General features: G+C 44.3%; 1 protein-coding gene across 4 annotated transcripts in view; it reads right to left on the reverse strand.

Moving 5' to 3' along the window:
• Positions 1 to 13,643, reverse strand: part of SPTBN1 (spectrin beta, non-erythrocytic 1) — a 185,996-nt gene that overhangs the window by 46,139 nt on the left and 126,214 nt on the right. For all 4 annotated transcript variants that reach the window (XR_008529334.1, XM_054575444.1, XM_054575442.1 and 1 more), the window contains 4 exons: positions 8,033 to 8,206; positions 4,232 to 4,323; positions 3,361 to 3,441; positions 2,877 to 2,992 (listed from right to left, as the gene is read on the reverse strand). Coding sequence is in view for 3 of the 4 variants with exons in the window: in XM_054575444.1 (XP_054431419.1) it covers positions 2,877 to 2,992; positions 3,361 to 3,441; positions 4,232 to 4,323; positions 8,033 to 8,206 (463 nt within the window). In the remaining variant the exon portion in view is untranslated. The remainder of the gene's footprint in view (positions 1 to 2,876; positions 2,993 to 3,360; positions 3,442 to 4,231; positions 4,324 to 8,032; positions 8,207 to 13,643) is intronic.

Consider the following 13,643-nt stretch of genomic DNA (forward strand, 5'->3'; position numbering starts at 1 on the left):
AGTGATGTGGCTACTACCCAGACTCACCGTGTTCTCTTCCCTGCCTCCACACCCCTCCCCCCACCCTGGACTGGGCTTGTGCTTCTCGAGTCATTGTCATTTCTGCCAATGGCATCGAAATTTCTCCCAGTCACTCAGTCTTTGGATATCTTTATCTCCTTGTTACCCATATCCAGTTAGTCACTGAGACTGAGGTCTAGATGATTCCATTTACAGAATCCTTTTTGTCACTTGTGGTTCAGACTCTTTGTGTCATATACCCAGACCTGAAGCAATGTTTTCCTCGCTGGTTTCCCTAATACCCAGCTCACTTTGTACAAGGCACCTTTGACCTTCCAGAGGCACAGCTGGGGACATACTTCCTCCTCGCTCAAAATTACTTGAAAGTGCCATTAGTCTGAAAATCAAAGTATAAGCCCCTTAGTCTTCCAAAATTTGCCATAACCTTCCTTCCATCCATCGAATATCAGGCTTCCACTAATTGCCAAGCACTATTCTAGACACTTCTAATTCTATAGCTATTAATTCTTCTCAAGCACCATATATCTACACCAAACTGGACTCTTCACCATTCCCCATACACACCCCAGAGTTTCCAACAGTCCTTCTCCTTACTCACAGCTCTCCTTTGCCTGAAATGGCCTTCCATACTCCATCGCTTTCTTCCTATCAGCCACGGTTCACCTGAAAAGTTACCCTTCCAACACACCATTTCTGATTCCTACAGCTGGAGCCATTGTCTCTCTCTTAACCCTTAAAGACTTCATTTATGTGGACACACAGTCTACCTTCTGCCAGGTACTATAATTACTTATGAACATTTTATTTGTCTCGCAAGACTACCCTGTCTTGGTAAGCTTGTGCTCCTCTACCTCCTAAATTTCTAGTGTATTGTTTTGCACAAACTGAGTGGTTAATAAATATTGAGGGAGGGAGCAAATGAGTGACGAGAGCAATGAGCAAGTTTGGCATTGGGTGAACTACTCAACCTGGGATAGACCAAGAGAAAACTCTCGACCGATGAGGCTCTTTTTCAGCGTGCATTCACACATGCACCCTCACTTTTATCCTCCCGGCAGCCAGGCCAGTGTGAAGCAGGGCTGTTGCTCTTATTTGAAGGATGAGAACACTGGGACACAGGGCGGGAAAGCCCCCTCCCCAGGCAGCCATTGACAGTGGGGGCCAGAAACACAGCTACTGTTCCCCCCACCCAGGACTCTCTGTGGCCAACTCCTGAGTCTGCTCAGCCCCATCAAAGTGTGCCCCAAGGAGAGAGCAAATTGGAGGAAGGCCAGAGAAAAATGTCAGTCTTGTGTGCAATCCAATAAACACAAAATGTTGACATAACCAGGAAGGAGTGAGCAGCAAAATCTTCTTTACACTTGCCTACTAATTGTATTTTAACTGATGGCTTTCTGGGACAACTAATAATAGTTTAGGACAACTAATAATCAAGATCAAACTCACAGGATAAGTGGCATCACATCAACTGCCATTTTTAGTTCCTTGTCTTGTGATCCAGGGAACATACCTCTCTCCTTTTTATACTGGGTAGTGATTAAAAAGATTAACTAATGAGCAAGTTATTAAAAAGATTTTGTCACAGTGATTGAAAAAAAATAAAAGGTTCTTTATAAAAGAGCTAGGGGTAAGGAAGAATGCCTTCCCATAGTAAGGTAGGGGTTAAGTATGAAGAGTTATCACAGCCCAAGGAATTTTAGTTTTCTGTTTATACTGAGAAATCATTTACTGGGTTAGCACAAAGATAATTTTATCTCAGCTTCCTGCAGTGAACATATCAGTGAATCTGATGCATTGGAAAAAAGCAAGAAGCCAACGTGTCAGCCTCACGACCTCAATCTGCCCTTGGGAGTTAAACTTCCTGTTCTATATTTATAAGAACTTTAAACTTTCACTCACATACAGTTCTCTCTCTTTAATACTTGCTCACAGTGAAGAGGATCTTAAAAGCCTCAGTGCTACAGAAAAGAAAAAAATCCTTCTTTGTTCCTCAAAATTGGAAAAAGTGCCTATGATAATTCATGTTACAAAGAAGCCTGGAATTAGAATCTTGTTAAGTAAGGGAGCCATAAGCTGGGAACTGCCCCACACAGGTGAACTCCCTATCACCTGCAGTCAGTCTCTGGGGCCCTGGGGCCGGGACTCACAGAGTAGGAAGAGATCAATTCCATGCAGGGAATGTGATCCTGTGCCTCCCCGCAGCGAGCCGTAAGAAGGGACTGTGAGTGTTACACCTTCTTCCACCCACACGCTCCCATTCTTCCCGGTGCACCTCTGTCATTTCTGCTCTTGCTCATAAGCAAACACTGCACAGTCTTCTAGCGAGGCCCCTGCTCTCAGTCTCCACCCGCTCCATACCATGCTGCCTGCTGCACTGGGGTGAAAGCCAGACAACAACCATTCAGTGAGTCCATGGCAGGTGCTCTTCCTTGAGTCAGGGCTCCTAAGAACTTTCAGTGACTCCCCACTGCCTGCCGAATAACCTCTAAAAAATTTAACCCATTGGGCCCCTACCCACCTTTGCACTGGTATTTCCTATTATGACTCTCAACGCCATTCCCAGGGAACTGCTCGTCCCCAAAACAGCCTTCCTCACCCCTTGCTCATGCAAGTCCCTCTGCATGGCATGCTATTTCCTTCAGGACGTGTTTAAATCATACTCATCTGTCGAGGCCTTTTCAAATATAATCCTTTGCACAAATCCTCAAGTAATTTTCACACCAAAATTAAGCTCCTCTTCCTTGGATAATTCCCAAAGCACATTGTACAAATGAAACAAATACAAAACAGATCCTATATTAACCCATCAGTGCTACAAAGCACTGAAGGTCCCACCTGTTATCCTGAATCCTTACCTTCAGGGTCCAACAGTTTGGTGAGGCCAAGGTGCTGTTCTGCCAGGTTAAACGCATTCTGCAGATTGTAGTGTGCATTGGATTTCTTTAGTTTGTCAAAATCTATCAGGTCAGGGCTATGTGGAACAACAATGGAACACAACAAAAACTGTGGCTTGAAAACACATCCTGTGACCAATTAGACACAATTATTACTCCCAAAGTGATAAAGTCACCATTTAGCAGAGTAAAATTCTATGTTACTTAATCATCAATGAATGAAATCTGATTTTTGAATAAACACTCCAAAGTTTATTAAAGAGAACTGAGGATAATGGGAGAAGCTGTTTACTTTGGGAGACTTTACATATTCTCTCACTTTTTCCTCACATGGAATGCAGGAATTTCCACTGTGGTGCAACATCTAAGGCAATGGATATGAGGATCAAAAGTCACCCAGATCTGCTATAGAAGAACGTAAACATTCTCCCCCAGAACTGTTTACCGGTGTTTGTGTATCAGTGCATTGAAGGCCATGCCATCCCTCCAGCTAGTGGTGAAATTGTGAATGTTGACGTTGGGGTACCTGGCAAAGACAAAGCGCAAGAGAAAAACAGAATTACCATCCTGAAAAATTTCCCCATGTTTGATACCTAACCCCGATCAATCAGCCATTCTACACCACATCGAATATTAGTAACTTTGTATCTGTGGTTGATTAAAGGTTCATATCTAACTTGATCCCCTTTATAGTTTCCATACTCCTCGTTGACCAATCTTGGCCATTACAGCTACCTCTGTCCTCCAAGTAGTTCCCACAGTAACTCTCCAATTACCCTGGTACACGATCAGTTCTCAGTAAGGACCTACGAGCCCCAGAAATTTCAGTGAGCAACAAAAAAGATGCAGTTCTCTAAAAATACCTTCACTGAAATTTCAATGAAAGACTAAAAGGAAAACTGCAACAGATAATGTATGAAGAGTACTCTTACAAAGCTATCGCACAAAGCTCCCCTGAAGCAGCAGCCACGAAAGGAGGAGAAAACCCCACAACTGCTATTATTATTATTTTTAATATCATGGAAGTGATTCTTAAATATGGTTTCAGGGTTTTCAAACTCAAGATATACAACACTCTGGAGCCTCCTTAATCAAGAGAGAGAAACTGACCGTGGCAATGAGAGGTCCAGAATATAAATCAGAACTCCTTCCATTCTGAGAGCTAGCTGAAAGGTCAGCCTATCAACTGCTTGCTAGTTAACAAGTCTTCTCAATGGGAGCAGTGGAAGAGTTACTTGTCAACACCCTGGAAGTGACGACTACAGTGGAACTCCGTCCCGGGAGGAGCAGCTGGTCCCTGGTGCCCTGACACTCACCCAGCTGTCTTCATCTGGCACCACAACAGCAATGCATCCTTGGCAGATTTCTTCTCTTTGTTGTCTTCAGTTTCCACACTGATATCCTGGATCTAAGATTTACAAAGAAATATTAGACCGATAGATGAGTCAGCTGCCAAACGACAGCCACAGAAGAACTGGTCTGTATATAAATAAAGAGTAAACTTTAGATCAAAGCCTAGCCCTGCAGTCCCTCTCCTCTGAGTGGCAATGAAAACTGTTTTCTGAAGCCAGGGTTCAACTCAAAGAGACACCAACCAGAACCAGATTTTCCCCGTTGCACAGAGATGAGATGGAAGCGAAGACATGTTACCTGCACGATTTCCCAGAACCTGTTAGGGGTCACTTCTACCCTCAAAAGCTAGCCCATCGTTCCAACTACAAGCTAGCACAGTGACTCCTATCGTACACCTTGAATGTCATCAGACCCCAGAAAACTATTATGTTCAGTTTTTTATAACCAAACATTTTCCACACCGGAGTCTGTCTGTCCTTCATAGATGAGGTCTGTGTGCACCGCTGCCTGAAAGCTGGCCCAAGCTCTCAGCGAAGGCGTGCACTTCAATGCTATGCTCCCACGGCATCCCACACTTCCACAGTCTGCTGCGGTCTCAGTGTCTGTGTCCCCTCTGAATTCCTATGTTGAAATCCTAAACCTCAAAGGTGACAGTGTTAGTAGGTGGGGCTGCCTTTGGGAGGCGCTTAAGCCAGGAGAGTGGGACCCTCAAGAGTGGGATTAGTGCCTTATAAAAAAGACTAGAGACCCTTAGCACCTCCCACCACGTGAGGACAAGAAGTCTGAGATCTGGAATAGGGCCCTCACCCAACCATGTTGGCACCCTTACCTCAGACTTAACTGTGAGAAATAAATTTCTATTGTTTCTAAACTACCCAATCCATGGTATCTTGTTATAGTAGCCCCAATGGTCTGAGACAGTCGGCATTCATTAGCTGCTCACAGGCAGCACGTTTTCAACATTATACACAGAGCCTGATGGACTGGCACCAAAATCAGGCCGCCTGGGTCTGAATCCAGGCTCCACCAGCTACTGTGTGTCCTCGGGCGAGTCCCCCAGCTTCCCATCCAAGGAACGGCCACGCTGACAGTGGCTATCGCACTGCACTGCTGTGCGCGTACATAAATCAAGACCATGACCTCGTAAGCTCAGAGTAAGAGGCCCATAAATGCTAACTCTTTGGATGAGGGCTGCCTAGCAGTTATGTAATTTTTAGACAAAGGCTCTAAATACCCTTTTGTCTCTAATGTCTTGCCTGTAATAATAAAGTGTGGGACTGGGGGTTGGGGGTGAATGGTGTTGGCCTAGGAGGCCACCCATCATCTTTTGGCTCCAACCATCCCAAGGGGAATAAAATACATAAGTACAAGAAAAAACTTTCGACAGGGAAAACACCTAGATACTGAAATAATTATACTTCGAAAAAAAAAAAAATTCTCCGTGTTAATTGTGATAAGTATGTGAGGTCTGAGTCTGCATAAACTCCCAGCTCTGTTATTAGGATCCTTAGTTCATGTGCAAAAAGTAAACATGAAAGAGTAACTAACCCACACTTAGGGGGTAAGACATAGACTCCACAGGAAAGGCAGGTGGAATTTTACACATCAACCTGTAAACTTTCTTACGCTTCTGTGTGAAGGGAATCTGTTTGCAGACTTGTTAGTTTAGAAGCACAGTCTATCCTTCTGAAATGAAGACAGCTGTCTACTGAGACTAGGCAAACTCAAAGACTTTCATTCCAGTTTCCCATACCATCTTTCACTCTCTTTTAAAGGGACAGCAGCATAACACCTGTATGTCATCATCACTATTTCACAGATCCCTGCTATGCACAAGACAGGGCAGGCCACACCCTGGGAGCTCTGAGGACAGGAACAGGCACGCGTGCGCACACACACATGCAGAACATACGACACGGATGTATATTCAGGAGCTGGGGAAAGGAGAGATCTTTGTAAATGCATGGGGAAGCTTCACGGAAGACTCAGAACGTGAGCTGGGCCCTGGCTGACGCACGATGTGTTTGTGGAACGGATGATGACTTAATCAGGCTGGTTCATGGCAGACACCAACAGTGCAGGCCATGCAGTGACATCGGCAGCCTACATTTCTTTCCTCAAAGGAAGGAGAGAAAGTACTTATCGGCATTTACAAATTCAAGTACAGAAAAAGGCAAGCCGTCAGGAAGATAATTAGGCAATGACTCAACCCGGTTCATGCTGAGAATCCTGGAAAGGACTGTGCCTGCCAGCTCACCAATGTGGGCACTGACCCGATGTGGAAAGAGGCCACCGTCAGGATGCCCTTTCACGCTCTGATTACTACAGGCCAAAAGCAATAGAAACAGAACTATTTTACTCTACAAAACTGAGGTGGGGTTCAAGGAGCATCCTGCTAATTTCACCTCCATTGGCCTAAAACCAAGAGCAAGAGTTAGTGAATTTAATGACATTCACTCCATTTTTAAATCATTCAGAAACTAAATGACAGAAGCCTACGTAAGAGTTCTGTTTGAAAATGAAGTCGTTGACTGGTGTCATTAATTCCACGAATGATGTCATCTTCAACAGGGGTTCCCTCCTTAGACCTGCTTAATTAGAATCACCACGGCGGGGACAGGGAACCTGAATTAGTAAAAGGCTTTCCTAAGGAGCCAGAGGATCAGCCAGGCTGGGGAACCACAGTGCAGGGAGTTTCTTTGTAGGGCTCAGCCCCCACCCCTCCTCCCAGATACACACCCAGAACACTCTTAACTCAAGCCCAATCCCAGGGGAAGTAAGAAGGAAAAGGGTGATCTCACTTTGAGTAAGAATACAAAGACAGCTATAATTTGATTTGTTTTTGCCCTTTTTTGGTGAGATTTTCAATTACCCAGAAAAATCAATCAGACTTTATCAAAGGGGCAGAACAGGAAGGAAAGGTGCAGAGAACACAGCCACCTAGGAGACAGGCCTGTTAGGACATTTGTTTGCAGAGTAACCTGACACTATGGTAAGAAGTGTTTCCTGCATTTCAGTGTTTAATTGAAAAACAGGAGCATGAAGCATTCCCCAGGAGGAAGAACCAGTTCTGAGACGCTGAGCTCCTCCCCAAGGGGTCAGAAGCATGCGCTGCAGCCCTGCCAGCCCGGCCCTGCGATCCTGGGCAAGGCTCCTCCCTTTCTTCACAAAGTGAAGGAAACGGACCGGATGACCTTGAGAGTGCCAGCTGGCTCAGAGGACATCTACACTCAGAGCCTTCCCCTCACAACAAACCGGTAACATCTCTACCAATTCACACAAGCCTAAGGCTTTCTGCACATTCCTCTTCAACAGTTATCTCACGTCCAAAGGAGAATGAGAAGGTTAAGAACAGAGCCCGCATATGTGTCATAATCCTAAACAGCCTCTTCTAAAAATATTCGGATACTTGCCACAATCCAATGACATTCAGAAAGCCTTGTGCTAATAACTGAGCATCAACCACATCTTTTACTTTGGCTCCTGAGAGCCAGGCAGCAGACACCAGATGTTCCGAGTGGGTACCAGTGGTGTGGTGGGCTGAGATGCAGTCCAGAGCCCCTTGATCTGACAGGACAGCCAGGACTTTCAGGGGCCAGCAACACCGAAGAAGGATGCAGTGGCTGCACCTCCATTACAGCGGGATGTGACACACAGCCCACACACCTGACTCTGAGATGCCATCTCAACCTGGTCAGTGAGGCCAGCTTCACAAGGTGCTCGTACCCAAGAGGAAGGCAGAATCCCCTGCCCAAGTCCCTTACCTGGAAGCGCAGGATGATGGTCCAAATGAGGCCGAGGGTCAGCCGGTGGTTCCCATCCACGATGTCGTGTGACCCCATGTTCTCAAGATGGACTCTCTGCTCCTTCAGGAACTGCAGGGCCTTGTCCACATTCTCCAGGCAGTGGATGCGCATTCGTCCCTTGGTGGGTTTAGGCTAGAAATGGGTGAGCAGGAGGTGGAAACATCATCCAACGGGACAGAGACAGGCCCAGAGCTACTGCCCAGAGTTCATGTTGCCCTACAATGCCACACTCTCCTACCTAAACCAAAACATTAAAAACTCATGTGCTCATTCAGTTCAAGGACAGTATTTATCTAACAGCCGTACAAGAGAAAAGTTTACTTAAGGGATGGTAACCGATCACTTTTTAAGGTTTAATCATGGAAGACACACAAATTACAAATGCGTGTAGAAACTGAAAGTTTAGAGAAAAACACACCCAATTTTCATAGACTTTCCGTGCAGTCTGCAGAATACCTCTGAGGAGTTAGTTTCTGGCTGCTTTAAACTAAATAGAGGTTAGTCACCTGCTGGTTTGGGTCATTTTCTAAGAGTGGCTCAAAAAAAGGGAACACACAGCAATTAGGAGAATCAGGTGGTTTTGTGAGGGAAGGGGATTAGTAAAGGGTGCTTCTTACTGAAAAGGATAAAAAGAAAAAGAAGAAAGTGGTCTAAGTTGAATACTACAAATGTCTCTTCCCTTTACCCAGTTATGTCAAAATCCAAAAGAGGACCTTTGAAGGTAAACATTTTAAGTAAAGCAACACACACACACTCACTCACTCTTCAACAGGTCCCACCAGGGGTGTCCAACCTGCGGCCCAAGATGGCTACAAATGTGGCCCAACACAAAATCGTAAATTTACTTAAACCCCCCCCCTTTTTTTGCTCATCAGTTTTTGTTAGTGTTTGTGTATTTAATGTGTGGCCCGAGACAACTCCTCTTCTTCCAATGTGGCCCAGAGACACCAAAAGGCTGGATACCCCTGACTGTGTTGAGAGCAAGCTCGTGCCCGTCCCCCGCCCCCAACCCCCCGCCAGCAGAGGCTGCACCACAGGCTGACCTCGCTATCTCACAAAGATGCCAACAGGCTGTGCGCACCTCACTAACCAGAAGAATGAACTCTGCCTCCCTAAGGTACCACCTCCCTAAGGTCTCCTTGGCCATCGCACCATAGCCCACCCAACTTTCAGAGCTCAAAGCAACTTCTCGAATATATTTCCCACCATTCCAGTTCTGACAGATATCCCTTTTACTCACAACTCTGTACATTTATGGTCTAGAACACAGAGTTCAGGAACTAATCATAATCTACCCTACATTCTTGCTATTGTTTCACATATTGCTCTTATTACTTCCAACTAGACTACTGGCTTCATGACAGCAGGAATAATGCTTTAAAATTCTGCTACATTCTCCATGGCTTCTGGTTCGGTTCGGAGCACAAGGCCCACACGCAGTGAACTGAACGCAGACATGGCGTGCGCTGGATGAGCTGGCCTCGTGGGGAAGGGCAGCCAGGTGTGCAATAGCCTGGCACACCCAGGGAGGGGCGGCAGCCACTCCTATGGGAATGCCTCGCCTGTTCTCCACTTTCCCTCTCTAGTTGAGGTCCTCAGTTATTTGTCAGATGGAAAATATCTGAAGGGAAGATGACTTGGGTAACAAGTGGCCATTTTCAAGTACCTAGTCTCAGATTGTCATTTTTTCCCCTTGACTTTCTCTTCTCCTACAAACAAACAAACAAACAAACAAACTAGCAAGCAGAGAAGAACATGCTTTCACCCAGAGAAAATAAGATCATAAGCAGAGGCCTTACCACAGTGGCAGATTCTATTTTTAAATAATAGCAATGGAAAAAGGAATGTTTCTATAAGTCAAGCTTTTCACACTATTATGATAACTTTCATTACAAACCCTCCATTCCCCTCAAAAAGGCACTTTCTCTCAGAAACTTCAAAACTAATTTATTTCTGGTATGTGGGAAATGCTAGGATACGTTACTTATGGTAGGTCAAGTGATAATATTACATCAAAACAGAAGGGAGGTAAGCTCCATCTTCAGTTTTGCGACTGAGTCTGTGGACATTGTTGGTGGCTGACACTGGTGCGCTCTTTTTCAAAGGTACCCCCGACAGCCGTCTCCTGTTGGACACCCAGCCAGGCACCATCATGCTCCTCCCCTCAGGGGGAGAGACATGCGTGGGATCAGTGACGTCCCTGACTGGGCAGTAGCCCTTCGGGTAAGAAGTCCCATAACTCTGCATCTGGTTCTGTGTGCACTTTTAGTTCCTCTGATCTTTGCTGACCAGCGGTCACTTCTCACAGCTGACAAGGTGACTATTCACAGCAGCTCCTTGTTCTTCTCATACCGAGGTGGCTCTGGGATGAAATGTGGCTCCTGGTTAAAACTTTGCTCCAAGTTCAGGGATCAGGATTAACTGCCTCTAAGAAGGAGGTGTGTGAATTCTGACCCAGGGGCTCTGATGTGTCCCTGCTGTTCACAGCCTTTTCCTCTCATCTCTCTTCAACAACAGTGCACACACACACCTCCAAGTGCTGTTTCAATCACAAAGAAAGTGTCCTCATGATGAGAACTGCAGAGCAATGAGGACAGAGCATTCTTCTCCCTGGAGCAGATGTTCCCTCCTAAGTCTACCTCTGAGGGCAGAAAAGGTTATTTCCTAATTAGAGGGTGAGAGGAATGGTGTGGATGGAAGTATAAAAGGAGCTTGGGGGAGAAGGAGAACAAAGAATAGATGGGGACTATCAGTATCTTCCAGTTCCATGAGGCATATGCACTATTCCTTCAGACTTTTTCTTGAAAAGCTCAACCCCAAACATACACGAGACATTCAACCTCTACTCTCTATAAAATCTCAGTGGAAAGTGTGCACATTCCCACACGAATATGGAGTACAAGTGTGTGGGATGTGATGGGATCCGAACACTTTCCTATAGGTTGGGGAAGTCTAATGCCACATCACCGGGACATTATGCTGATGCTGACTGGCCAGGCCAGATGAGCTCAGGGTGGTTTACTACAAACCTAGACGCAACTCAAGTCCCAAGAAGCATCAGCCATCAGAACACTAGAACATGAGACAAAGGGAAGAACTGAAATAAAAATGGCAGACAAACCTCCTCAGGTAAATGAGGAGACTTCTTTAAATGGTTAACAAACAGTCCTCACTAACTGGCAAAAGCCAGAGGACATGGAAACGGGTTAGGAAGACCACCCCAGGCATACACAATACAATGTATTCTGCTGTGTATAATGCCTACTTTTTTTGCGGGAAAAATAAGGGTGCGCATTATACATTGGTAGTACTAATTCTGTATCTATATAAATGTTTTTAATTCTTTTATTTAATGCTTATGCAATAAAAGTGTAACTCTAGAAAGCAGTAACGATATTTGTATGCAAAATAATACCCTGGAATATAACTGGTTGTTTCTAAATATAAATAAAACATGGAATTAAAATATTAAAATGGAAGACTTTCCCCCCCTGAAAGTTTGGGCCAAAAATGTGGGTGTGCATTATACATGGAAGCACATTACACATGACAAAAATACGGTACTTTTGGTGGGCAATTCAGTGGACAACATAATGATTCTGATGTTAAAATGTTCAAGTTCATGTTACAACCTCCCCATTTTTTAGCAAATTAGTGCCTTACTCTTTGAATGCTTACTCATAAAATGGGGATAATATTGATAATTATCTGAAAGGCCTGCCATATAAATGAATTAGTAAACTAATCATGATGGTATTCTCAAACCCATAAAGTGTCTCTATCATCCAAAGACATCAAGTATTTTCCTCTCAACAATCAATTCTACTTAGAAAAGGGGGTGTTCCCTTCTCCCTATATGCCACTCGGGATTCAGACTGTTTATAAACAACACACTTTCTGTGAACAATGGGGAATATTTAGGGTCTAGACAGAACTCTCCCACCAAGAGCTGGAGAAGTTGACATATACCAGTTGAAAGGCAAAGTTAAAATGTGCCCCCAAATAATGATGATACTCTTACTCTTCTAAGCCTAATACGTCAAATTAAATTTTGGCCTAGAATGAAAAGAAAAAGTGGCAGAGATAAATGTGACTGGTTGGTGTCCCAAGGAAGGGAGAAATGAGCTGAGGGGAGATACAAAAATACCTATAACTTTAATATTTGAAGCTTATATACATAGTATGAGCTCTGTAATTCAAAGCTGATTAGGAAGTCTGAAAATCATAATTTTTCAGAGGTATTTTAAGTATTATTACTGTTCTGTAGCTAGTAAATCAAACTGGGCTAACTACTGTGCAGTAAAAGTTATTAGGAGATTTGCTTTATCACCTCGCACTATCCCATCTTTATAAAAGTACACCTCCACATTTCATCTCAATTGAAGCTGTCCCATCTTAAGTGGCATACTAACCTCTTCTAAACCCAAAGAATAAACAAGACATGGTGAGGTTAGATGACATCCTGGTGGCACAGTACAAGGGAGTAAAAATCACTAAATTTAAATATTCCATATCTCAAGTCTTGTGTTCTATTTGCTTCAGAGGGCTTTGACGATGTTTTAAGGCACCATACTTGGGTAAGTTTAGGGAGTAAAAATTTTACTCCCTAATTTTAAAATTAATTTTAGGAAGTATTAATGACCTCACAGAGCTATATAGTGAAAACACATTGGTCATATAAGCTGCATAGCCCACAGGAGCTGAAAATTTTTAGCTGCCATTCACTGAGCAATGGTGTTAACCTTTGTTAGGTGGTTTATACCTGTTATCACGTTTAATCTTCATAATAACACTGTATAATAACAATTGATGTTGTTGTCATTCTACAGGTGTCATTCTCACACTGGTTTGAGAGAGATGACATAATGCGTGCAGCTAGTTAGCATGCGGTGGGCCAGGATTCCCAAGCTGATTCTCCTCAGGCCACACCAAGAAACCAAGAAGGGTACATGTTTCCACACGAAAGAAATCAGAATCAGTTTCCTTCTGGCAGATAGTTTAAATTCTTTTCTAAAGAGCTATTTTTATATCACTAAACTTCCATCTTCTCAAAAGGAAGGAGAGATAACAATGGGGAAAACTAAACATAATGGAACTAGGGGGAGGGTGCATCTTTCTGTAATAAACACTTGCTTAAGCCTCGCCCCAAGAGTGGCTAATTTTGCCAAGAAAAGGAGCATTCCCTGTCTTGCTTCCATTAATTATTGTCAGGTTCCCAGTGTGGCACAGGTTCGTTCCCACGGCAACATGTGCATCTCTGTCCTGTGTGTCATTTCTGGCGGGAGGTCTGAAACATCATTAACGTGGAGACAATGATCAGTACCAATACCAGACGCATAGGTGACTCCGACGCAAGGCGGGCTCTGCAGGCAGGGGGGCAGTTCCTCTGAGGAAATACCTATTTTTACTGATTCTCCCTTAAATAATTTTAACAAGCTTCCCACACCATGGCCAGTGTTCCTGTGTTTTGTAGGTTCTTTTCCTGCTTCCCCTCCCCAGGTTCCCTTCTGGTCCCAAGTCTTTATCAAACAAAGCTCCATCCCAGGCCTTGCTCCAGACCTATCTTCTG

The sequence above is a fragment of the Pteronotus mesoamericanus genome, unplaced genomic scaffold, assembly GCF_021234165.1.
Source record: "Pteronotus mesoamericanus isolate MK-2021 breed Mesoamerican mustached bat unplaced genomic scaffold, CSHL_Meso_final contig_291, whole genome shotgun sequence".
In the NCBI taxonomy this organism is placed as follows: Eukaryota; Metazoa; Chordata; class Mammalia; order Chiroptera; family Mormoopidae; genus Pteronotus; species Pteronotus mesoamericanus.